The sequence below is a fragment of the Schistocerca serialis genome, chromosome 5 (assembly GCF_023864345.2).
Source record: "Schistocerca serialis cubense isolate TAMUIC-IGC-003099 chromosome 5, iqSchSeri2.2, whole genome shotgun sequence".
In the NCBI taxonomy this organism is placed as follows: domain Eukaryota; kingdom Metazoa; phylum Arthropoda; class Insecta; order Orthoptera; family Acrididae; genus Schistocerca; species Schistocerca serialis.
In genome coordinates this window covers 320,381,242-320,404,975 of record NC_064642.1, presented here as the reverse complement: position 1 = coordinate 320,404,975, position 23,734 = coordinate 320,381,242, and the positions used below count along the sequence as shown (strand labels likewise).

The window sequence follows — 23,734 nt, the reverse complement described above, 5'->3', positions numbered from 1 at the left end:
CTTGATGCCGACTGACCTGTTGAGTGCGTGAACGCACAGATGGCGTCGCTACTCCCCCCACAACCCGCACTGTGACCAATCGGAGGTTACTTTCTGAACCGCCCTCGTACATGGATATTCGACACCTGACAACCAGCATGGTAGCAAGTCTGTTGTGGTGGGGTCGTCATGTACCCTCTTGGTGGTAGCCCCCTGACTACACAGGGATCGCACTGCTGATGCCTGAGCTGCTACCTCCCCACATATGCCGAGGAGTAGATGCCTATCCCTCTGGGGCATCAGGACTCCCAGCAAAGGCCATCCTGCCAGGTGGTCTTTGCTGTGGCTGGGTGGTGCCCGTGGGGAGAGCCCCTGGTCGGAGTGGGTGGCATCAGGGTGGATGACCCGCAATGAAGCGTGGTACATCATCTCTCGCTGGTGGGCCTCCACTAGCAGTCTCTAAGTGATCGAGGTCTAACCTCAACGGGAAGAAATATGATCCGAGATCATTTCCCTCCCTGGCCACTCCATCAGAGGAAAGAATGGCTAAAGACGGCAGTGCAGATTATTCACTCCGATACCTCGTCTGTACGCGAGTTGATTGTGAATCATTTATGTCGACGAAGCCTCAGTTTTCTGTGGAGCATTTAGAGGACAAGTTCGGGGAGGTGGAGGGCTTGTCCAAAATGCGCTCTGGGTCAGTTCTAATCAAAACAGCATCCTCTGCCCAGTCTCGGAGGTTGCTTGCTTGTGACAAGTTGGGGGATGTTTCAGTTACCATCACGCCCCATAAGAGTTTAAACATGGTCCAGGGTATTATATTCCACAGGGATCTTCTTCTGCAGTCAGACTATGAACTAGTCGCCAACCTCGAATGACGAGGTGTTCACTTCGTCCAGCGCGTCCATCGGGGTCCGAGGGATAATCAGGTAGCCACCGGTGCCTTCATCTTGGCCTTCGAGGGTGATGTCTTACCCGAAAAGGTCAAGGTGATGGTTTACCTTTGTGATGTGAAGCCATATGTCCCTCCTCTGATGCGGTGTTTTAAATGCTGGAAGTTTGGGCATATGTCTCCCGTGTCTTCACATACAGTTGGCTCTATGATCTGTCGGGATCCACCTGCCCCCTTGATTGTGGGGGGCAATTCACTCTCTGTTGCTCCTGTTGCATCTTCTTCAGGAGCAACACCCCCCCCCCCCCACCCCCCCCCCCCCCCACCCCCCAACCATTGGGGACATCAGTTCCCCCTTCCTAGCCAGAGAAGCGTAAAACTTCTTCGGCCCCTCTCGCCAGGATGGGGTCCCTTGGGAACCTCTTCGCAAGTTCAGACCAGTGGAAAAGCGGATACCTGCAAGTGGCTGAAACAACCACCGGTCGCTGGTCGTAGGGCCTCACGGTCGTCGTCCGTCCCTGAGACTGACCCAGGGAAGCCCTCCCAGCCAGATCCAGCGAAGGCACAGCGCAAGAAACAGAAGAAGAAAAAGGTTCCCAAGAATCCCGACATTGTGGTGGCACCCGTCCCACTGCTTCCTACAAGCTCAGCGTCTGAGGATGAGGTCGAGATTCTGGCATCTTCTGAAAACCTGGATCTCACCGGTTCCTCAGATGCAATGGATGTCACTCGCGCGGGTACTGAATCTATGGCAGCAAGTGACCCAGCGGCGTAATCTGCCTCCCCAGTCCTTTCACGCCTTTCTCAGCCATGGACAATACCATCCCTTAGTGGATTTGCAGCGGTTTCTTCCACCATCTAGCTGAGCTCCGATAACTTCTCAGCCTTCACCCTTTCCTCTGTATTGCTTTACAAGAAACTTGGTTTTCGGCAATGCGAACCCCCGCCCTCCCTGGCTTTTGGGGTTATTATAGGAACCGGGCAGCTTATGAAAGGGTATCTGGTGGCGTCTGCATCTGTGCCCTTCACAGCGAGTCTGTCCCTCTACAAACACCTTTAGAGGATGTTGCTGTTCGGGTGTGGATGCCACAGGCTGTTACTCTCTGCAATCTTTATCTTCCACCGGATGGTGATGACCCGCAGCATGTCCTGGCTGCGCTGATTGCCCAATTGCCGCCACCTTTCGTGTTACTAGGCGACTTCAATGCCCATAACCCTCTGTGGGGTGGGTCAGTGGCAACAGGTCGAGGCGCCACCGTTGAGAATGTATTGACAGAGCTCGACCTTTCCATTTTAAATGATGGTGCCTCACACATTTCAGTGTGGCGCATGGCACATATTCCGCCATCGACCTTTCGATCTGCAGCCCTAGCCTCTTACCATCTGTCCAGTGGACTGTGCATGACGACCTGTGTGGTAGTGACCACTTTCTGATCTTTCTGTCACTGCCACAGCATCACTCTTCTGGGCACCCTTGCAGATGGGCTCTGAATAACGCTGACTGGGACTTGTTCTCCTCCACTGCCACCATTGTGCCTCTTTCTAATGAAGCCATTGATGCGGTGGTTCACTCGGTCACCACCAGCATCGTTACTGCCACAGAATCTGCCATTCCCCGTTCTTCTGAGTCCCCGTGGCGGAGGACTGTGCCTAGGTGGTCGCCTGCGATCACTGAGGCGATTAAAGATCGCAGGCTCCAGCGTCACAAGCGGCATCCCTCATTAGAAAACCCCATTGCCTTTAAAAGGCTCTGTGCGCGGGCCCACTGCATCATTTGCCAACACAAGCAGGAGTGCTGGGAACGGTATGTCTCCACCATTGGCTTCCATATCTCTCCATCGCAGGTTTGGGCAAAGATTAGGCACCTCTATGGCTATCGGACCCCTGTCAGCGTCCCTGCCCTCTCACTGAATGGAGCAGTTTTTACTGACTCCGCCATCATTGCAAACCGGTTAGCAGGCCATTTTGCTCTCAGTTCCGCTTCTGTGAATTACCCACTGGCCTTCCGCTCCATTAAAGAGCGGTTGGAACGTCGGAGCCTTTCATTTCACACCCGCCATCATGAATCCTACAATGTTCCATTCAGTGAGTGGGAATTCCACACTGCCCTAGCCGCTTGCCCTTATACAGCTCCCGGGTCAGATCGCATCCACTGTCAGATGCTGAAACACCTCTCAGTGGACTGCCAGCAACCCCTCCTCGACCTTTACAACCGTATCTGGGTCGAGGGTGAGTTTCTGTCGCAATGGCAGGAAAGCACTGTTATCCCCCTTTTGAAACCTGGCAAGAACCCATTGGAGATGGATAGTTACCGTCCCATTAGCCTCACCAATGTTCTTTGCAAGTTGCTCGAACACATGGTGAGCCGGCGGTTGAGTTGGGTACTCGAGTCTTGGGGCCTTCTTGCTCCATCTCAGGGTGGGTTCCGTAAAGGCAGCTCTGCCACCGACAATCTGGTGAGCCTGGAGTCAGCCATCCGTATGGCGTTTGCCCGCCGTCAGCACCTCGTGGCTGTCTTTTTTGACATGCGAAAGGCGTACGATACCACATGGCGCCATCACATCCTCTCTATGCTTCATGGTTGGGGTCTTCGGGGTCCGCTGCCGATTTTCATATGAAATTTTCTGTCGCATCGTACCTTCCGCATGCAAGTCGTGGCCTCCCATAGTTCCCCCCGAGTTCAGCAGAATGGGGTACCACAGGGGTCTGTCTTAAGTATCTGCCTGTTTTTAATTGCAATTAACGGGCTCGCTGTGGCAGTGGGAACGTCTGCCACAGCTTCCTTGTATGCTGACGACTTCTGCCTCTACTATAGCTCCATTGGCATTGCAGCTGCTGAACGTCAGCTGCAGGGCGCTATCCGCAAGGTGCAGTCTTGGGCTGTAGCGCATGGCTTCCAGTTTTTGGCTGCCAAGACCTGCGTTATACATTTCTGCTGGCGACGCACTGATCACCCTGAGCCACGGCTTTATCTTGCTGACGACCTTCTTGCTGTGGTGGAGGCAATTCAGTTTCTGCGTGTGGTTTTTGATGCCCGGTTGACTTGGCTCCCACATATTTGGCAGCTTAAACAGATGTGTTGGCGGCATCTTAATGCTCTGTGATGCTTGAGCCACACCAGCTGGGGCACCGACCGATCTACCCTCTTACGGCTCTACCAGGCGTTAATCCAGTCCCGTCTGGATTATGGGAGCCTGGCTTATGGTTCAGTATCCCCTTCTGCATTGCGGGTACTGGACCCAATCCTTCACAGTGGGATCCAACTTACCATTGGAGCTTTTCGGACCAGCCCTGTGAACAGCATACTTGTGGAGGTAGGTGTCCCTCCATTGCAGTTATGGCACCAACGTTTACTGGCTGCTTATGCTGCACATGTTTGTAGCTTGCCCGGGCATCCTAACTATCGTCTCCTGTCCCTCAGTCAGTTGTCCATCTCCCAGAACGTCAGCCTTGGTCGGGTTGTACGATCGCGGTCCGCGTCAAAGAGCTGCTCTCCAGGCTTGGGGTTTTCCCTCTTCCACCCCCTTTCCAGGCCCCCCTGCGTACACCCCCGTGGCGTGTGCCCCGCCCTTGCCTTCGGCTCGGAGCTGGTCGCCATCTTTCGTGCCCTGCTCAGGTGCTCAGGTGCCATGCTCAGGTGAATCCTTCATTATCTGTAGCGACTCCCTGAGCAGTTTACGAGCTGTCGACCAGTGCTTCCCTCGCTCTCGTCTGGTGATGGCTGTCCAGGAGTCCCTTCATACTCTTGCCCGTTGGGGCCGCTCAGTGGTCTTTGTGTGGACCCCTGGTCATGTCGGCATCCCGGGCAATGAACATGTTGACCGTCTGGCCAAACAGGCCACCAGCGAACAAACTCTGGACATTGGCCTCCCGGAGACTGATTTGCGAGCAGTCATACGCCTCAAAGTTTTCACGCTTTGGGACGCTGAATGACGCAATCTGACCACACCCAATAAACTCCATGCTATCAAGGAGACGATGCCTGTGTGGTGGTCATCCATACGAGCCACTCGCAGGGACTCACTTGTCCTTTATGGCTCTGCATTGGCCACACCCGGCTGACGCGCAGATATTTACTGCGCCGTGAAGACCTGCCTCTATGTCGCTGTGGGGCGGCTTTGACAGTGGTCCACATTTTGTTGGCCTGTCCCCTTTTAGCTGTGCTCAGGCAGACATTTGTGCTGCCTGATACGCTCCCTGCCCTTTTAACAGATGACACTGCCGTGGCAGGCTTAGTTTTGTGTTTTATTCGGGCAGGGGGCTTTTATCACTTAATCTAAGTGTTTGTCTTTTTTTGTGTTGAGTCTGGTCTTTGGCCTACAATTTTAGACTCAGTTTTTAATGTGTTTGTCGGTAGTTGCCTTTTCCTTTTTTGTCTCTATGGTCGGACAACCACTGTCACACTCTGTGTGATTTTAATTCGTTTTGTCTGATCTCTGTCTGAGTCTTTCTTGTCCTGTGTCGTCTGTTGTCGTCTCCATTATTCATTTTTATTCTGTGTGGGTGTTTGCAGTTCTGGAAAAAGGGACCGATGACCATTGCAGTCTGGTCCCTTCAGTCTCACAAACCAACCAACCAACCACTGCCCTCTTACGACAGGGTTATGTCATAAAGGCAGCACCCAAATTTGCTCCAACAGTTCCACCAGCAACAGTACATGACTCCGTTATCTACCAATGTACACCACATAGTCAGCATCAGTAATATCAACACGAAGTGCATAAGCTGGTTCTGTGCCCTCAGCCTCATTAGATTATGAGTCCCTCGCAAAAGCCCAGTCCACTAACTCCATGCTATGTCAGCAGCCGAATTCCAACCTTGTCCACCAGCTCCACAAGGTCCCTGGCACTGACCTGCTTGTTTTGTGCAATCTCCTTTCCAACTCCACAGACACCAATAGCTCCAAAGGCTGCATCTGCCCCTACCTTCTTCCACCCACTCCCTCTGTGCTTTCAGCAAACCAGCTTTCAACTGCGTGCATGGATTGGCACATTTGGGTACCTGCTACCTTCATCCAGTAATGTTTTCTCTGGTACAGCATCCAACAGGACTATTGTATTTGGATTCGTGTCTTCATCCTGTGCCAGCATGCTAAACTGGGCATCATGCTAATGCACCTGTTGCCTCATTTCTCCCTGTCAAGCCCTGATTCTTCCATGTACACAAAGATATCGGCCTCCTGCCGTCCTCAGACCATTTTGCACACTGGCTGGAAGCCATCCCAGTCCCGGACATTTTTGCGGAAATGGTTGCCAAGGAATTTATCAACTCCTGGGTTTCGCATTTTGGCTGTCCCAACCACTAAACATTGAACCACTGTTGCCAGTTCACTTCCTGTTTATTCAGAACCCTGTTGAAAACCTGGAACACATTCGTTCATTTTACTGCTAGCTACCATCCTGCAGCCAATGGCATGGTGGAATGTATCCACCATATGTTAAAATCTGTCCTTGCCTACTATGGCATTAAATGGTCCGTCACCCTGCCACTGGGCCTGTTATGTTTGTGGGTGGCTGACAAGGCCAACTTGGATTCATCCACCGCGGGCCTTGTATACGGGCAACCCCTAGCCCTACCAGGTGACTTTTATCAAGCCGCAGCCTCACCCTTGCTGCTACCTGTGTTCCAGTTTACATTCAGCAGATCTGAGATTGCGTGGCCCAGCTATTACCAAACCTTCCACGGTGCCATGGCAAGTGCAAGACTATTATACACTGCAACCTTGCATCATGCACTCACATGATGCTATGCATCAACATCTGCTAGCCTCCACTTTGCCCTCAGTACTCCAGGCTTCACTTCGTATCACAATGAAATGACAAAGTAGTTACCATGCATCTCCATGACACCCCTTCAGTTGTGTTCATCGACAGATTAAAGCTAGCTTACGTGCTCACTCTTGACGATATCTTTATGTTGCCGATAGTTGAGGTCTCCTTGCCCACCACTAGTGCTGCTGATGTTACCACTGGTGCTGCCCTCAACACTTCCAGCGCCACCCTGGACACCAACAGCACTGCTCCTGATGGCGCCCCCACCAGCTACTTTGAACCACCAGGCAGTGCCTGGGACCCAAACACAGCCACCTCACTCCACACAGCTACCACTCCCTCCTGCTCCTGCTTCTTAGAGCACACGGAGCCTGACATCAAACACACGACACCCAATACTGAGCCTGACACTGAGCTCCCACCACCAGTCGGAGTGTCAGGCGCCGCTCCTCCAGCAGCCTTGTGAGCCAACTCCAAAACTCAGCCCCCAACACCTCAGAATCGACACCAGCACTCTCGCTGGTTCCTGCACACTCCAACGTGCTACACATGCTGGTGCTGGCGACAAAGTGCGTGACTGTCCTTGCCTTTCTTGTGAGTACCTACCGTCCGTCCGTCCCCCCCCCCCCCCCCCCCCTCTCCCATTCCGTGCTCAGCAAGAGTGCACCACATTGCAGCTCCTCGTGCCGTGTAATGCTCCCTCTGCATCCATTGCTGTGCCATACAGCACTTTTTCCAAGTTGCAGTGCTAGCTAAATCACTGCCCACCAGGCATGCCATCAGCTCTATGGTACAGCATGCTGTCATGCCAGTCACACATTGTGTGTTCTGGACTGCCACCACGCACAGCCTGTCGCCCGGGTCACATTCCACAACACCCCACCTGCCTGGGGCTGAGGAGCTGCCCACTGCTGTTATGTGCTGTTGCACTACCATGCAGCCAGCTGTTTTTCTCCAACTGCATGCTGAGCTGGCATGGCCTGCTGTTAACACCGTGCCTGCGAGGCAGAATAGATCTTGTCTGTCACCTGCCCCTGCTACTCGACTGATCTGTCCAAATGCCACCACCATCGACAATGCTGACCGACATGGCACCTGCACCCCAGCCTCTGATCCCTCAGACCCACATTTGGTGTTGCTACACTGACATCCTTCTCTCATAATGGGAGGGCGAGGGGGGAGACAATGTGCTGCCTTCCTAAATTCTAAAATTATGTGAGTTGCACAATCTGCCTTAGTAGATGCTTTTCCCTCACAGGCACACCTAGATGCTCTCCAAAGCACCCGTGCTATAGTGGGCAGCTGCTGATGTGAACATCTTTCCTCCCACTACCGCAACATGCCTACTGTAGCTTCAGCTCAGGATTCCCATAGGCATGCAAGGCAGTCACTTAGGAGAGCCCGTCTTTCAATTCCAGAGGCCTGTAATTTCATGTGCAGCAACACACACAGCCCCTGTATGATGTATTCCTTCGTGCCGGTGCCATGCGTTAATGTGGACCATCCCATTTAGGTCTCATACACTTCTGAATGTGCCTTACCCCACTATGGCACTCTGTCACTGTATTTCTTTTATTTATTTATTTTTTCATTTATTTTCACAACCTCTATGAGGGGTAAAGTTTTAGTGTTTATGTTGAATTTTCTAACAGGTGCAAATTTTAGTGAAGGCTCCAACCCGTGTATCTAACATGTTTGCTTCTGTGGTAGAACTGATGAACTAAGAACCTTACCTTTGCAAATCACACCTCAAATTTGTGTATTTTTCATTTTTTTCATGTTATTTGGTTTAAATAATAGGTAGCAGTTTGTCTAACCTAATAAATGCCTTGCGTTACCAAAAACCATCTCCACACCTTTTTGTTGCTTCACTGGAACATGTGTTCCGTATAACTTTTTGCCGTCTTCTGTTTCCCTCAAGTTCACTCACCCAGTGGTGGTGATGTGCTTTGTGCAGTGTGAAACACTTACAGCACTGCACTGTGTTTCCATAGTTTGCACGTTCATTATCTTGGACAGTTGTTGATATACAGTATCCAATTACCACAACTCTGCTGCGTTCTTCAGTATATCAATATTGTGTTATTTATATTATGTAACACACAGTGAATCACCAAACCATGCCTGTGACACTGTTAAATTTCCTTCTTCCACAAGAGCAGTGACTTGATTATGAATGTGCTATTGAGGATGGGATGTGGCTCAGGGTGATACTGCCATCAAATGTGAGGATACAGTCTAATACAACAAAGTACTCCAGAATTACGTATCTCTGTAGATAAGATGATCATACCAGGAAGTTAAGCAGCCTGGCATCTCTAAACATGTCCACACCATGTTTTGGTCACTAAGCCTCAGTTTTTGAAATTATCACCACCACCAGTCATCACTAATAAGCGCTTTACTGCTTTCAACTGGAGAGTTGGCACCGTGATTGGGACAATTATTTACTGATCAGGACGTCAAGGGCTCAAATTCCCAAGCTTAATTAAAAGTATTTAATAAAACTAAATAGGGATAAGAATATCTTGTAGAACAAAGTGGCAATTATATCAAAACGTTAGAAACAGTCAAAATCTAAATGCAGCAGCCCATTACAAACAGTATTGTAAGGTGCTTAAAAATGTTATTAGGAAGGCAAAAAGTATGTGGTATGCAGATAGAATAGCTAAGTCTCAGGATAAAATTAAAACCATATGGTCAGTCGTAAAGGAAGTTGCTGGTCTGCAGAGACAGGTCGAGGATATAGAATCAGTGCGTAGTGGGAATGTCCGTGTTACTGATAAGTCACATATATGTACAGTATTTAATAATCACTTTCTGAATATAGCAGGTGAACCAAATAGAAACCTAGTCCCAACAGGGAATCATATAGCGCTCTTAGAAAAAAGTGTTCCGAGACTGTTACCTGAAATGCTCCTCCATGATACTGACAAGAGGGAGATTGAGTTAATAATTAAATCACTAAAGACCGAGAACTCTCATGGATATGACGGGGTATCTAGCAGAATACTGAAGTATTGTTCTATGTATGTTAGCCCATTTCTCAGCCATATCTGTAACTTTTCCTTTAGGAGTGGTCGGTTTCCTGACCGATTAAAGTACTCAGTAGTGAAGCCACTTTATAAAAAGGGAGACATTGATAATGTTGACAATTTTAGACCTATTTCTATGCCATCGGTGTTTGCTAAAGTTATCGAGAAGGTTGTATATACAAGGTTACTGGAGCATTTAAATTCACATAATTTGCTGTCAAATGTACAGTTTGGTTTTAGAAATGGCTTAACAAGTGAAAATGCTATATTCTCTTTTCTCTGTGAGGTTTTGGACAGATTAAATAAAAGGTTGCGAACGCTAGGTGTTTTCTTTGATTTAACGAAGGCTTTTGACTGTGTTGACCACAAAATATTACTGCAGAAGTTGGACCATTATGGAGTAAGGGGAGTAGCTTACAATTGGTTCGCCTCTTACTTTAAGAACAGAAAGCAGAGGGTAATTCTCCGCAATATTGAGAGTGGTAATGATGTTCAGTCCCAATGGGGCACTGTTAAGTGGGGCGTTCCCCAAGGGTCGGTGCTAGGGCCACTGCTGTTTCTTATTTATATAAATGATATGCCTTCTAGTATTACAGGTGATTCAAAAATATTTCTGTTTGCTGATGACACCAGCTTGATAGTGAAGGATCTTGTGTGTAATATTGAAACAGTAACAAATAATGTAGTTCATGAAATACGTTCGTGGCTTGTGGAAAATAATTTGATGCTAAATCAGAGTAAGACTCAGTTTTTACAGTTTCTAACTCACAATTCAACAAGAACCGATATTTTGATCAGACAGAATAGGCATATTATAAGCGAGACGGAACAGTTCAAGTTCCTAGGCGTTCGGATAGATAGTAAGCTGTTGTGGAAAGCCCATGTCCAGGATCTTCTTCAGAAGCTAAATGCTGCTTTATTTACCATTAGAACAGTATCTGAAATAAGTGATACTTCAACACGAAAAGTAGTCTACTTCGCATATTTTCATACGCTTATGTCATATGGTATTATTTTTTGGGGTAATTCTTCTGATTCAAAAAGGGTATTTTTGGCTCAAAAACGGGCTGTTTGAGCTATATGTGGTGTAAGTTCGAGAACGTCTTGTCGACCCCTATTCAAAAATCTGGGAATTCTGACATTGCCCTCACAGTATATATTTTCTTTAATGTTGTTTGTTGTTAGCAATATTAGCCTATTCCCAAGAGTTAGCAGCTTTCACTCAGTTAATACTAGGCAGAAATCAAATCTGCATGTAGAATGCACTTCCTTGACTCTTGTGCAGAAAGGAGTGCAGTATTCTGCTGCATCCATTTTCAATAAGCTACCACAAGAACTCAAAAATCTTAGCAGTAGCCCAAACTCTTTTAAGTCTAAACTGAAGAGTTTCCTCATGGCTCACTCCTTCTATTCTGTCGAGGAGCTCCTGGAAGAGCTAAAAAATTAAGCAAATTCCAGTGTTACATTGTTGATTTTCTTCATTTAAACTTACGACTTGTCACCTGAATATGTTTTTTTATATTTCATTTTATCTGTTTCTAATATCGTGTTATAATTTCACGTATCGACTCGGTCCATGACCATGGAGACTTCTCCTTAATTTGGTCCCACGGAACAATAAATAAATAAATAAATAAATAAAATAAATAAATTAATTAACTTAATGCAATAATTACAGGATAATGCAATAACAAAGATAAGAATAATACATATGCAGATGTAGATAAGCATAACACGCGCCATTTCATATTGTCACTGAGGCATTCACTTACCATTAACTAACTACACACAGATTCATTTTTGTTAATAAAGTCAGAGGTTGTTTTCTGGTGACCATTAGGCAAAAGAAATGAATATGCACCATACTGTGCCGCCTGGAAAAAAACTACAAAATATTTTTTAAAAAACTTGATTTCAAAGTGGTGCAAACATTGGCAACTTGCTTTAAATGTGCAGAAATGTAAAATTTTGCACTTCACAAAATACAGAATAGAAGTATGCTAAGAGTGCAATATCAAAATTGACAGTTGGTATCTATAAGTTCATACAACTGTAACAATTTGTGGGGATATGAAATGCAATGATCTCATAGGTTCAGTCATAGATATAGTAGATGGTAGAAATTGGTTCATTGACAGGATATTTGCAAATAGAGTCATTCTATAAAGGAGACTGCTTGCAAGATACTTATGCGCCCATCTCTTGAGTATCACTCAGGTATGTGGGATCCATACTAAATAAGATTAACAGAGAATATTAAGCTTACTCAAACAGTGGTAGCACAGAGGATCATAGGTTGTTCAACTAATGGGAGGGAGCTATGGAAAGTTGAAAAACCTAAGTTGACAGATTGAATTGAACTTTATTTGATGCTGTAGGATTACATGGTGTACAGTGAACGTACATGTAATATAGGACATGTCAAAAACACAAAAACCTTCATTATCACATACTTCATAACTATTCTAACATCATTGATTATAATTAACAATATTTACAAATTTAATGTGAGCAATGCTCATCAATTCTGTAACTTTCCTTTTCCACCAGATAGTATTTAAAGTTCTTTGACAACTTAGTGTAATGTGCATTGTCATGCAGTTTTTCAGGCAGACTTCTTAGTAATTTGATATCTGAGTACTGGCGTCCTTTTTCAAGCATTGTCAGTGGGTGGGATGTCCGCCCCCAGTAGCTGAGTAGTCAGCGCAACAGAATGTCAATCCTAAGGACCCGGGTTCAGTATTCAGCTGGATCGGAGATTATAAATATGACAGAGCTGAGTTTATTACAGGCAGAATTAATATGTTGTTTCCATTTCAGTTTGTTACTCACAGTAATACATAAGAATCTAGTGGATTCTACTTCTTCTTTTAGTCTCATTTGATCCACCTCTAAACCCATGTGCACAGCGTTCTCTTTATTTCTGAACACTGCATACATAGTCTTTTTTGGTTTATAACAAGTACATTTTCCAGAAGCCATTGAGCTGTGGTGTTTGCAGATATGTATGCTCTTCTCTCAAGCTGTGCCACAGTTTGGTCATTGTTCAGTAATGTCATGTCATCTGCCTACAAAATTTTCTTCTCTTTCTCTTCATTACCTATGTCATTAACAAACAGATTAAAAAGCAATGGCCCCATTACTGGTTCCTGCGGCACTCCATATTTGATGGTTTTGGTTTCTGACTGATATGCATCCCTTATTGATACATATTGCACATATTGGTCGCACAAGTGATGCCCAAGATTAAGAAAGTTCTTGAGGTTGAAATTCTCATCATGGATGATGTCGCATAGGAATACATGCAGATCATTTCTCCTGGGGAATGTTTCTAGTTTACATGTCCCTGCAACAGTTTGGACAATCTGGAAGGGGCGTACTGTAATCGACTCCCTCCGACATCAGTGCAGATCATCTGCCACCATTAACATGTGAATGTGACTAACGGGATCTCATTGTCTGTTGGCTGCATCTGCAGGGCATTCTTCAGTACTGCAGCAGGGACGTAGTTAGAAATGCATGACCAAGTTGTCCTTTACTTATTAACCAATGAATCCTTGAAGAAATACTGTGGTAGCTGGAATGGCACAACCTGTGTCTCACAGGCATAATGCGACTTTCTCATGACAGAATGCTCACACAGAGCCAGCAGAGAAACAGGGCTGGTGGTGTCAGTATCCTTATTCGCCAAGTAGCATATCGGCACTACAGTGCAAGGATAGATGACGTCTGGCACACTCAGCCAGTGTTCCAATGTCACCAGCAGAAAGTGAGAAGGCACTCTTTAAGTTGAGCTGAGGACTCTGGGACATCAGCTGGTGACAAGTGATGGCAGACACTGAGTGGTTTGCATGACGGCATGTAGACCAGTGGCTCCAGTTAGTAGACACCACTGCTTGGTGAGGGCCAATGTGATGTAGCAGCACATTCAATTAATGACTAGCCAGGAGGCTCTGCCAGTCAAATGCAAGATACTGAATGATATAGCCAGCAGAGACAGGAATATTTATAGTCCTTATACCCAGGTGCATAAGGAGGCAGGTTCCTGTCACATAACCTGAATTTGTAAATGGCACATTATGCTGCACTATGTAGCAGTATGGTCAGCCACCAATGATCATTTGTGCTAGCACTATTTCAGCTTCCACCGGCAGAACTGGGGCTACAGATGTTCTGCATCTTACATGACTAGTTGCAAGGGCCCCCTTGCATCTTAGACTGTGTCAGATTATTAGACAAACGTCAGAGTGCTCTCCATACACAATTAGAATGGGAAGAAACCCTGATTTGTAGCACAGTGTTAAATACCCTCTGCCATACAAATCACGGTACTTTCTTGAATATGTGTGTGGGTTACATGCAGAGACTTCATGAACTCAACGACTCGTGAAGATATTTCCCAGGTACATATTAAGGTACTCTTTGGTTCCATGCTGTGACATTGTTCTTATCCTAATTATTTGTGTATTGTAATGTACATAAGCTGTGGCATAAAGCTCATTTCAGTATCATTTATCCTTCTAATGTAACGATTTTCATAAATTTTATTGTACATGCGTAGTACACTCTAAGCCAAATAAAAAGATGCACCAAGAAGGAATTATCCAAAATGAACAGAAATCAGTAGATGTGATGTGCATATACGTACAAACAAATGATTATATCTAAAAACAAAGATGATGTGACTTACCAAATGAAAGTGCTGGCAGGTCGACAGACACACAAACAGACACAAACACACACACAAAATTCAAGCTTTCGCAGCAAACTGTTGCCTCATCAGGAAAGAGGGAAGGAGAGGGAAAGACAAAAGGATGTGGGTTTTAAGGGAGAGGGTAAGGAGTCATTCCAATCCCGGGAGCGGAAAGACTTACCTTAGGGGGAAAAAAGGACGGGTATACACTCGCGCGCACACACACACACATATCCATCCACACATATACAGACACAAGCAGACATATTTAAATATGTCTGCTTGTGTCTCTATATGTGTGGATGGATATGTGTGTATGTGTGTGTGTGTGTGTGTGTGTGTGTGTGTGTGTGTGTGTGTGTGTGCGAGTGTATACCCGTCCTTTTTTCCCCCTAAGGTAAGTCTTTCCGCTCCCGGGATTGGAATGACTCCTTACCCTCTCCCTTAAAACCCACATCCTTTTGTCTTTCCCTCTCCTTCCCTCTTTCCTGATGAGGCAACAGTTTGCTGCGAAAGCTTGAATTTTGTGTGTGTGTTTGTGTTTGTTTGTGTGTCTGTCGACCTGCCAGCACTTTCATTTGGTAAGTCACATCATCTTTGTTTTTAGATATATTTTTCCTACATGGAATGTTTCCCTCTATTATAACCAAACAAATGATTACAATTTCATAAAAAATTAATCCTTTATTCAAGAGAAAAAGAGATTCACAAACTGAGAAAGTCAATAGCACATTGTTCCACATCTGGCCCTTATGCAAGCAGTTATTCAACTTGGCCTAAGTCCTCCTGAGGGATATTGTGCCAAATTCTGTCCAATTGGCACATTAGATCGCGAAAATACTGAGCTGGTTGGAGGGCTCTGCCCATAATGCCCCAAACTTTCTCAATTAGGAGAAGTCCATTGACCATACTGGCCAAGGTGGGGTTTGGCAAGCACGAAGACAAGCAGTAGAAATCTTGCTGTGTGCAGGCAGGCATTATCTTGGTGAAATGTAAGCCCAGGATTGCTTGCCTCGAAGAGCAACAAAAAAAGGCATCGAATATCACCAACATACCACTATGCTGTAAGTGTGCTGTGGATGACAACCAAAAGGGTTGTGCAATAAAATGAAATAGCACTACATACCATCACTCATTGTTGTCAGGCCATATGGTGGGTAAGAGTCAGGTTGGTATCCCACTGTTGTCCAGGGGATCACCGGATACATCTTCCACCTGGAATTCAATGACTGGAGTAGAATTGTCCTCAATGATGTGTTCTGCTTCAAACTTGTCTCAGGGTGCCCTGGACAGTGGTGGGATACCAACCTGAATGTTGTTAACCATGCAGCTCAACATGCAGGAGTGATGGTATGCAGTGCCATTTCATTTCTTAGAGTGATGGTATGCAGTGCCATTTCATTTCTTAGTAGGACCTCTTACGTTGTCATCTGCGGCGCCCTTACAGCACAGTGGTACTTCAACGGTATTCTACGCCCGTTTTGTTGCCCTTCACCGCAAACCATCGTGGGCTTACATTTCAGCAAGATACTGACTGCATATGGCGAGAGTTTCTACTGCTTGTCTTCGTACTTGCAAAACCTTTCCTTTGGCCAACAGGGTCGCCAGATCTCTCCTCAGTTGGGAATGTTTGGAGCATTATGGGCAGGGCCTTCCAACAAGCTCAAGATTTTGATGATGTAACTCATCAATTGCACAGAATTTGGCAAGATATCTCTCAGGAGGGCTAAAATTGTAATAATTTATTTGTCTCTACACTTTCATCACATCTATCAATTTCCTTCCCTTTTGGCTAATTCCTTTGTGAATTCTTTTTATCTTAGAGTGTATAAAGAGGGCCTGACTCTTGATTAGTGTATAACAATTATCTTTTTTTTTTTTTTAAAAAAAATTATCTTTCACAACATACTAATGCATACAGAACTTAAGTAAAAAGAGCATACAAATAATATAATACTGATATAATTTTAATGATATCCATATTGCGTCTGTGATTAATAACCTTCTTTGCATGTACATTGATGAACCAACAAACATTACCGCTGCCCTCACCCCAACCCCCCCCCCCCGCCTCCCCCTCCCCTCCCACACCAAAAGATTGAATATCATCTGATGACATTGCAGGCACATGATGTGGTAAGGAAAATATATAAGCAGAGCAGAGATAAATGGGGAATTATTTTAGTGACAATAAGGGCCACAAATGGGTGACTTTGATAAAGGCCAGAATGTTATGGTGAGGCACCTGGGAACAGGTGTCTCAGAAACAGAAAAGCTGATTGGTTGTTTGCGTACTGTTGTTCTAAATGTCTATGGAAAGTGATTGAAGGACAGTGAAATTGTGAGTAGGTGATACGGTGTTGAATATCCATGCCTCATCAGAGAACTTGCAGGTTGGAGGCTTGCCCACGGTGTAAATTATGATAGACAGCAATCTAGGACAGATCTGATGGTAGAGTACAATTGTGGTGGAAGCACAGGAGTTTCAGAATGTACCATTAGGTACATATTGTAGAATGCAGGGCTCCGCAAAAAGTGGCCCCTACGTTTCTCCATGTTGATCCAATGACACTGTCAGTTATGACTGCAGGGGGCATGGGATCATTGAGATTTGACTGTGGATCAATAGAAATGTGTCCTGTGGTTGGGTGAATGACATTTATTCTTACATCAGGTTGAAAGTCATATCCAGAAATGCTGTCGTCCAGACAAATGACTGCACGATTCATGCACTATACTGTGGATGCAGACTACCGTATTTACTCGAATCTAAGCCGCACTTTTTTTCCGGTCTTTCTGATCCAAAAAACCGCCTGCAGCTTAGAATCGAGTGCAAAGTAAGCAGAAGTTCTGAAAAATGTTGGTAGCTGCTGCCACAACTAACTTTTGCTGTCGAATATATGTAGCACTACACAGGCATGCTTTGCAGGCACAAAGATAAATACTGGCGCCAAAACCTCTGCGTCAGTAAATAAATTAAAAAAATGTGGCAGATGAGCTGTGGCCATCCGGTATAATGAGTTAACGAAAAAATATTTATTCGCAAAAACTCACAATGAGAAGAAACTAAAAAAAACAACAGAGAAGTAACAAAAACTAGGAGACTCTATAGTCTTACGGCAAAGATAAAAAACAACACATGACCAAAAAAAAACTCTCGCACACTTTTGATATCACTTTGCACCAGACATGAAAAATATCACTGCCACACAGCTTTTTACTCCGCCCCGAGTTTCGACCACTGCATTTTCATACGTTATCCTACTAAGTAAATACAAATTCCGCATTGTTCATCTTTGAATGTAGCAGCATTTCAATGTACTACAAAAATCCAACTGGAAAGACTGTTTGGGATGTTTGTCAATATGGCCAGCTCTACATTCTGAATTCTTTCCTACCTGTGAGAAGAGATGGTTGCTAATAGGAACGTTTATGAATTGTTAACCACATGCAGTATTCACTTCACCATAAGAATAATATGGATATAAACATTTTGCCATGTATTCTTTCGTGTTTGCTGCTCTCTCATTTAAATCCTGTGTGGCTAAAAAACTACGAAACTAGAGCGAGACAACAGCAAACGCAGAAGAATATACATATCATGTCATGTTTATATTCATATTATTCTTATGCCTAATGGTGATACAGTCAGAAATGAAGCATGGCAATTGATTAGATTTTTAAATCTAAGATGACTCTAATTTCTGTGCAGAATGTAATGTACTAAAGAGGCGTCTGCAAAGATTTTCAAACAGAGAAAAATTTTCACTAAACTCTCGTTCAGAACATCTTCTATGATACGCAGTCTATAATTTGGTTCTTGTTGATTATTATCAAAGAAAGCAGCGGTGTAAGTAATAACAAATAGCAGTCTCTTGCCATTGTTTCGCTAATGAGACAATTCCTCTCTCTCTCTCTCTCTTTAAAAAGCGGCGGTAGCATGCACAAAAGCAAGCCATGCCGTGAGCGGTGACAGACCATAAACACTCATTATCAGAATGCTACAAACAATGCATGACACAGTACAGTACTGCATTTTCAGTTTAGAGTGACGTAAACACCTATAACAAAGAGAACAGCACTTATCAGATCAAAGAAAAATAAGCAATCGATTCAAACCAGACGAAGCACTTGAAAAAGGAATGGTACCCATGTAAATACGGATGAAGCGCCTGACGCATAGCAATGGCTACCTGGTAAAGCTTAACTGCTAAGCTTACGATTCGAACCAAACTACTGTAGCTGTATCGTCATTCGTTCGACCTAATTGTGTCTCATATTACAGTGGACCAACTTCGTTTCGATTTGGAGGTGCGGCCTAAAACTTTTCTCTCCACTTGAATTTCGAGTCTCAAATTTCAGGTGTGGCTTAGATTTGGGAAATTTTTTTTTCCTTGATTTCGAGTCTCATTTTTCAGGTGCGGCTTAGATTCGAGTGCGGCTAAGATTAGAGTAAATACGGTAGTAGCAGTCAGTATTATACTATGGGGAACATTCACCTGGGCTTCCGTGGGAACTGTGGTAGTAATTAAAGGCACCACTACAGCAGTGGACAATGCGAAAATTATTGCGGGCCACCTGCATTTCTTCATGTTTTCACTGACAGCGATGGCATCTTCCAGTAAGATAACTCCGTTACTAGGCCAAAATCGTGCAACAGTGTTTTGAGGTGCGTGATCATGAACTCTTGCAGATGTCTTGGTCACTAAATTTGTATGTTCTGAACCTGCTGGGACACATCTCATGCACTATCTGGTGCCATCTCTGCCAATAACAATTATTGGGACATAATTTATGGATATTGTGTGATGTGTGCATAAACATCTGGTGACACATACCTTCTGAAACCTGCCAGAAACTCATCAAATCCATGACACACAGAATCAATGCTGTATTAGGTTCTAAAGCTGGGCCAACATGCTATTAAGCAGGTGATCCTAATATTTTCATTCGTCAGTGTATTTCTCAAGAAAATGGTTCATTCTCATTGTGAATACAAGTTAACTATCAACTGAATTTTAAGATAAGAGGCAAGACTCAGATTTACATCAAAACTTATTCCTATAGAGTAAAAATTGTGAATCTGTCCTATCTTGTGGATAAGCTTAATATTGTACAAAGATAGTATTTTGCTGGCTGTACAAAAGTATTCATTCTTTATATGGATGTTTTTACTATCTTGCACCTGTCTTCAATATCTTTAAATTCCACAGGTTTTTGCGTGCATCACATATTCATTGTTTGTCATTGGTAACAGTCTCTGAAACTTGAAACATCTGCTGTCTATCAGCTTAGAGCTCCCTCTAGTTCACAGATTGTTCATTAAAATGTGTTCACAACCAGCTCACTTGTCAGCCATACATACAAAGTACTCTTATGTTGTTTTTAGTATAAAAATGATGACAGACAGTAAACAGTCATTAAGTTCCTAATGTTATCTATACTAGCCTTAAGTAAGAAATAAAATAGATTATTGTCTCTTTAACAAGAGTTTATGTTGGTGAAATTGCATGAAAATGCTAGAGAAGATATCCAGAAAAAATCAAAAATAAAGGGGAACAGAAGAAGGGAAAGATTTTGATATGATCCACTGCTACAGTCTGTGCTTAACATAGTAGTTTGAAATTTGTCAGTGAGATTCTTCCAGAACATAAAATTCAGGAGGGGATTAGGAACTAGAAACCTACTCAGTTTGGTGTCCAGAATCACTGAAAAAAGTGCAACCAGAAAAATATGTTAAGAGGCAATAAGTAAGTTAATACAGGAAAGGGCGAGAAATGTAAGTACTATGATGACCGTTGGACAGGTTAATATGGTTAGCTGTGTGAATGTCTTTTAATGAAAATCAAGAAAGAACCATCTGAACATATCAGTTGAATGATTTTTAAAAATTAGATAAAAGAATATGTGCACACAACTGTGCAGCCACACTCAGTTAGCATCTGACTTTAAAAAGTCATTTGATGCTCTAGGTGTTAGTGGTTGTATCTTGATACCTCTTAAGTATTTGCTGTAATAAGTTCCTTTTTCAGTTATTGACTAAAATTAGAGACCATGAGATTACTGATAACTTTTTTTGTCAGCATCACACTAGAGATAGTAAGAGTGTATAGTTGTTTTATTAGATGTATTTGTATTATTAACTGTATTATGATAATTTATTAAACAGTTACTCTTTTGTAGGTCGTCAAAAAAAGGCATTTATGAATCTCTGTGGTGTAAGCAGTCCTCTAGTTGATGCTGAAAGTGGAGAAGCAGTAGAATGTAAAATAAATAATACAGCAATTAATTGTCCAAGCAATTATGAATGTGTGTCTGCTAATGACACAGATCATGGTGTCTGTTGTATCAGTGAAGGTAGACCAGGTAAGCAGCTGATCATTTTCATTACATATTACAATAAACCAGTAAACCCCCAATTCTCTAAATAATTGACCTCACATGTACAAAACAGATTCAAACTTCTGATTAGAGATGAGTTGTAATGTATTAAGTATTTGACATTAAACATGTAAGTGAGAAGAAGTTTAGAAAAGGATTGAAATTACTTTTACAGTTTGTTGGAAGTTGCTGAGTGCTCTCATTATAAAAGTCTGGACATGCATAGCATGGGTACTTAGGGCTCCATTTTAAGCAAAAGCTAGTTTTTCACAAAACTCAATGTTTATGATGTCATATCTCTGGAAATATAATAATGTTGTACAATGATATAATTTTGCAGGTACCTTCAGTGGTATACATGGATACTGTATACAAAATGTATTGTGAATGGAGTTAGTAGTAAAAATGTCATAAATTGTCGTGCGTGATGCTGAAGCTTTACTGCATGACCAGTGAAAATGTTCTGAGTCATAAATACTTTTCCTTTCATCATTTTTGTGATGCATGTCAGAGAAGAAAAGTTTTCCAAAGTTTTTAAATATGTGTAACATTTTTTATAGAGCACAATCCCAAGCATACGTGATTTTAGAACTATCATCTTGACATGTTTGCATGGTTTGTGCATCAAAGACCCGAATACAGTGTGAAGTTACTATCTTATCTCCAGCCACAATAGTTGTAGCAGTGTGCCCACTTTTCGCCAGGAAAGTGCACACAATTCATTTTCTCTAAACTTCAAACTCTTTTCTGTGGTAACACCCAAATGTGACTACTGCTTTGTTTCAGTTTTGAATTGGCACAGCCATAATTCATCATTACTTATATTAAATATTGCTTTTGACCACCTGAAATCATGTTCTTCTGTAGTATTACTTACAATAATAGCTACAATATGGAGAGAATAGATTGCTACTCATACCAAAGAGGAGACAGGCACAGTGAGAAATAATGCTAGAAATACTCCAGCTTTTGGAGAAAGTCTTCTTGTGGAGTAGCAAATTCACACAACAATAACTCTCACACACAAAGAAGCACTTATACCATTAAATTAATTTGTAATGTCATCTCTATTTAGTCCTCTACAGAAAAGTAGTTGATTCTCAAATCCACATAGGGCAATACCTTATGTTGTCGAATCACATTGTACGCCAAGAAAATTCATACATTATGAGTGCTTGTAAGATATTCATGTCACTTTGACACATTACATTTTCCTTCTGTTACATTTTTCTTGTTGGTTAGAGAGCAGTGTATTGCTTTTGGGACCAGAGTTTATCAGCCAAAGTGCTCTGGTAGGTCCCTTGTTGCCATAATACCATTAAGATTTATGAACACTTCACTGTCTTATCATATGTGTGACTGATCAGCCATCTAATGAATTCTGATCACACATAGCCATTTTCTTCTATTAACTCCTTCAGATAAGTCTTGGTAGGAATCACTAGCCATATAATTTCTCAGGATTTGGATTTCATCACCTCTATTTCCACTTCTTATGTTCATGGCTAACAAGAATGATTATTTTAAGACAACATTCACACTGCTTTTGTTTTATGGAAACGTAGTGTAATCTTGCACTTACAGGGTAAAGTGCGCAAGTGTAGTTTGATGAAAATTATGGTGAAACAGTGACGTGTTCATGGCACTTGCTCAGTATGGACTCCTTCAGGTATTTTTTGGATGGCTCTGATTATGTTAAAGAGATTGCTCTACAAATGGGAGGAGGCTGTGGTCATACATCAAAATAATATAGTTCAGTATATCTCAAAAAGAATTGTCATCCATTTCTTTGAACTGGTAACTGCATGGATTTTCTGCAATTTTCCCATGACTTTTGTCTTAGCATAAACCCAAATACGCCTGCCCACAGGGTCGATAACAACCCTACCATGACCCAACATGGTCAAAATATTATTCTCACTGGTCAAACATAAAACTGTCAGAATGTGCAGAAAATGTAATGTAAATTTGCATGACAAATGCTTTGCTGAGTTTATGCATAATGATATTATGTTTATCTAAAAACAAAGATGATGTGACTTACCAAACGAAAGCGCTGGCATGTTGATAGACACACAAACAAACACAAACATACACACAAAACTCAAGCTTTCGCAACCAACGGTTGCTTCTTCAGGAAAGAGGGAAGGAGAGGGAAAGACAAAAGGATGTGAGTTTTAAGGGAGAGGGTAAGGAGTCATTCCAATCCCGGGAGCGGAAAGACTTACCTTAGGGGGATAAAAGGACAGGTATACACACACCCCCCCCCCCCCCCCCCCCACACACACACACACACACACACACACACACACATATCCATCTGCACATACACAGACACAAGCAGACATTTGCCTTTACAAATAAGCCAACCAAAGCTGACTACTGATGATCAAGTGTGTGCCTTCATAGTTATTCTATTTATGGTTTGTTATAACGTCAAGTTTAACACATATATTTCAGAACGACACAACACATATGTCACGGTACAAGTTGACAAGCAAGACATGTGTACACGTTAGCATTCGAATGAGCACTGAGTCCCAGTCTAGCGGCCGCTGCTCGGCTGGCCGCTTAGGTGGCGCAGCTGCTGCATGGCTGGCAGACAGCGCCGCACGTAGAGGACGTGCGTAATTGCGCGGTGGCGCTTTGAATGATCGGCGAGTCACAACACTTTTCCCCCCTTTGAAATTGTCTGATGGAGGTGTCCTGGAGATGGCTAACGTCCATAGGCGTTGTTTGACTCGCCGTAAAGCCTCGAGGAGGCGGCTTCCCGTACGGACGGAAGTGTCCCCGATGATAACAGGTCAAGATGACAGGAGACGTAGGGGTCAAATCTGCTGGGGCCCCATGCACCAATCTGCCCATTGCGGCAAGTCCAGTTGATATGACAGGAGACATGGGCGATGTGTCGGTGTCCGTTGGAGGAGGAGGCGAGTAGATTTGCTCTGACAGAGGATGGTCATCCGGTTCCTGCATGGGCACG

The 23,734-nt window shown here is 43.7% G+C and overlaps 1 protein-coding gene across 3 annotated transcripts in view; it reads left to right on the top strand.

Annotated features, from left to right (window-relative positions):
• The window catches only part of LOC126481621 (balbiani ring protein 3-like), a 253,215-nt gene that overhangs the window by 174,804 nt on the left and 54,677 nt on the right, over positions 1 to 23,734 (top strand). For all 3 annotated transcript variants that reach the window (XM_050105511.1, XM_050105509.1, XM_050105510.1), the window contains one exon: positions 20,554 to 20,736. In XM_050105511.1, coding sequence (XP_049961468.1) covers positions 20,554 to 20,736 — 183 coding nt within the window. The remainder of the gene's footprint in view (positions 1 to 20,553; positions 20,737 to 23,734) is intronic.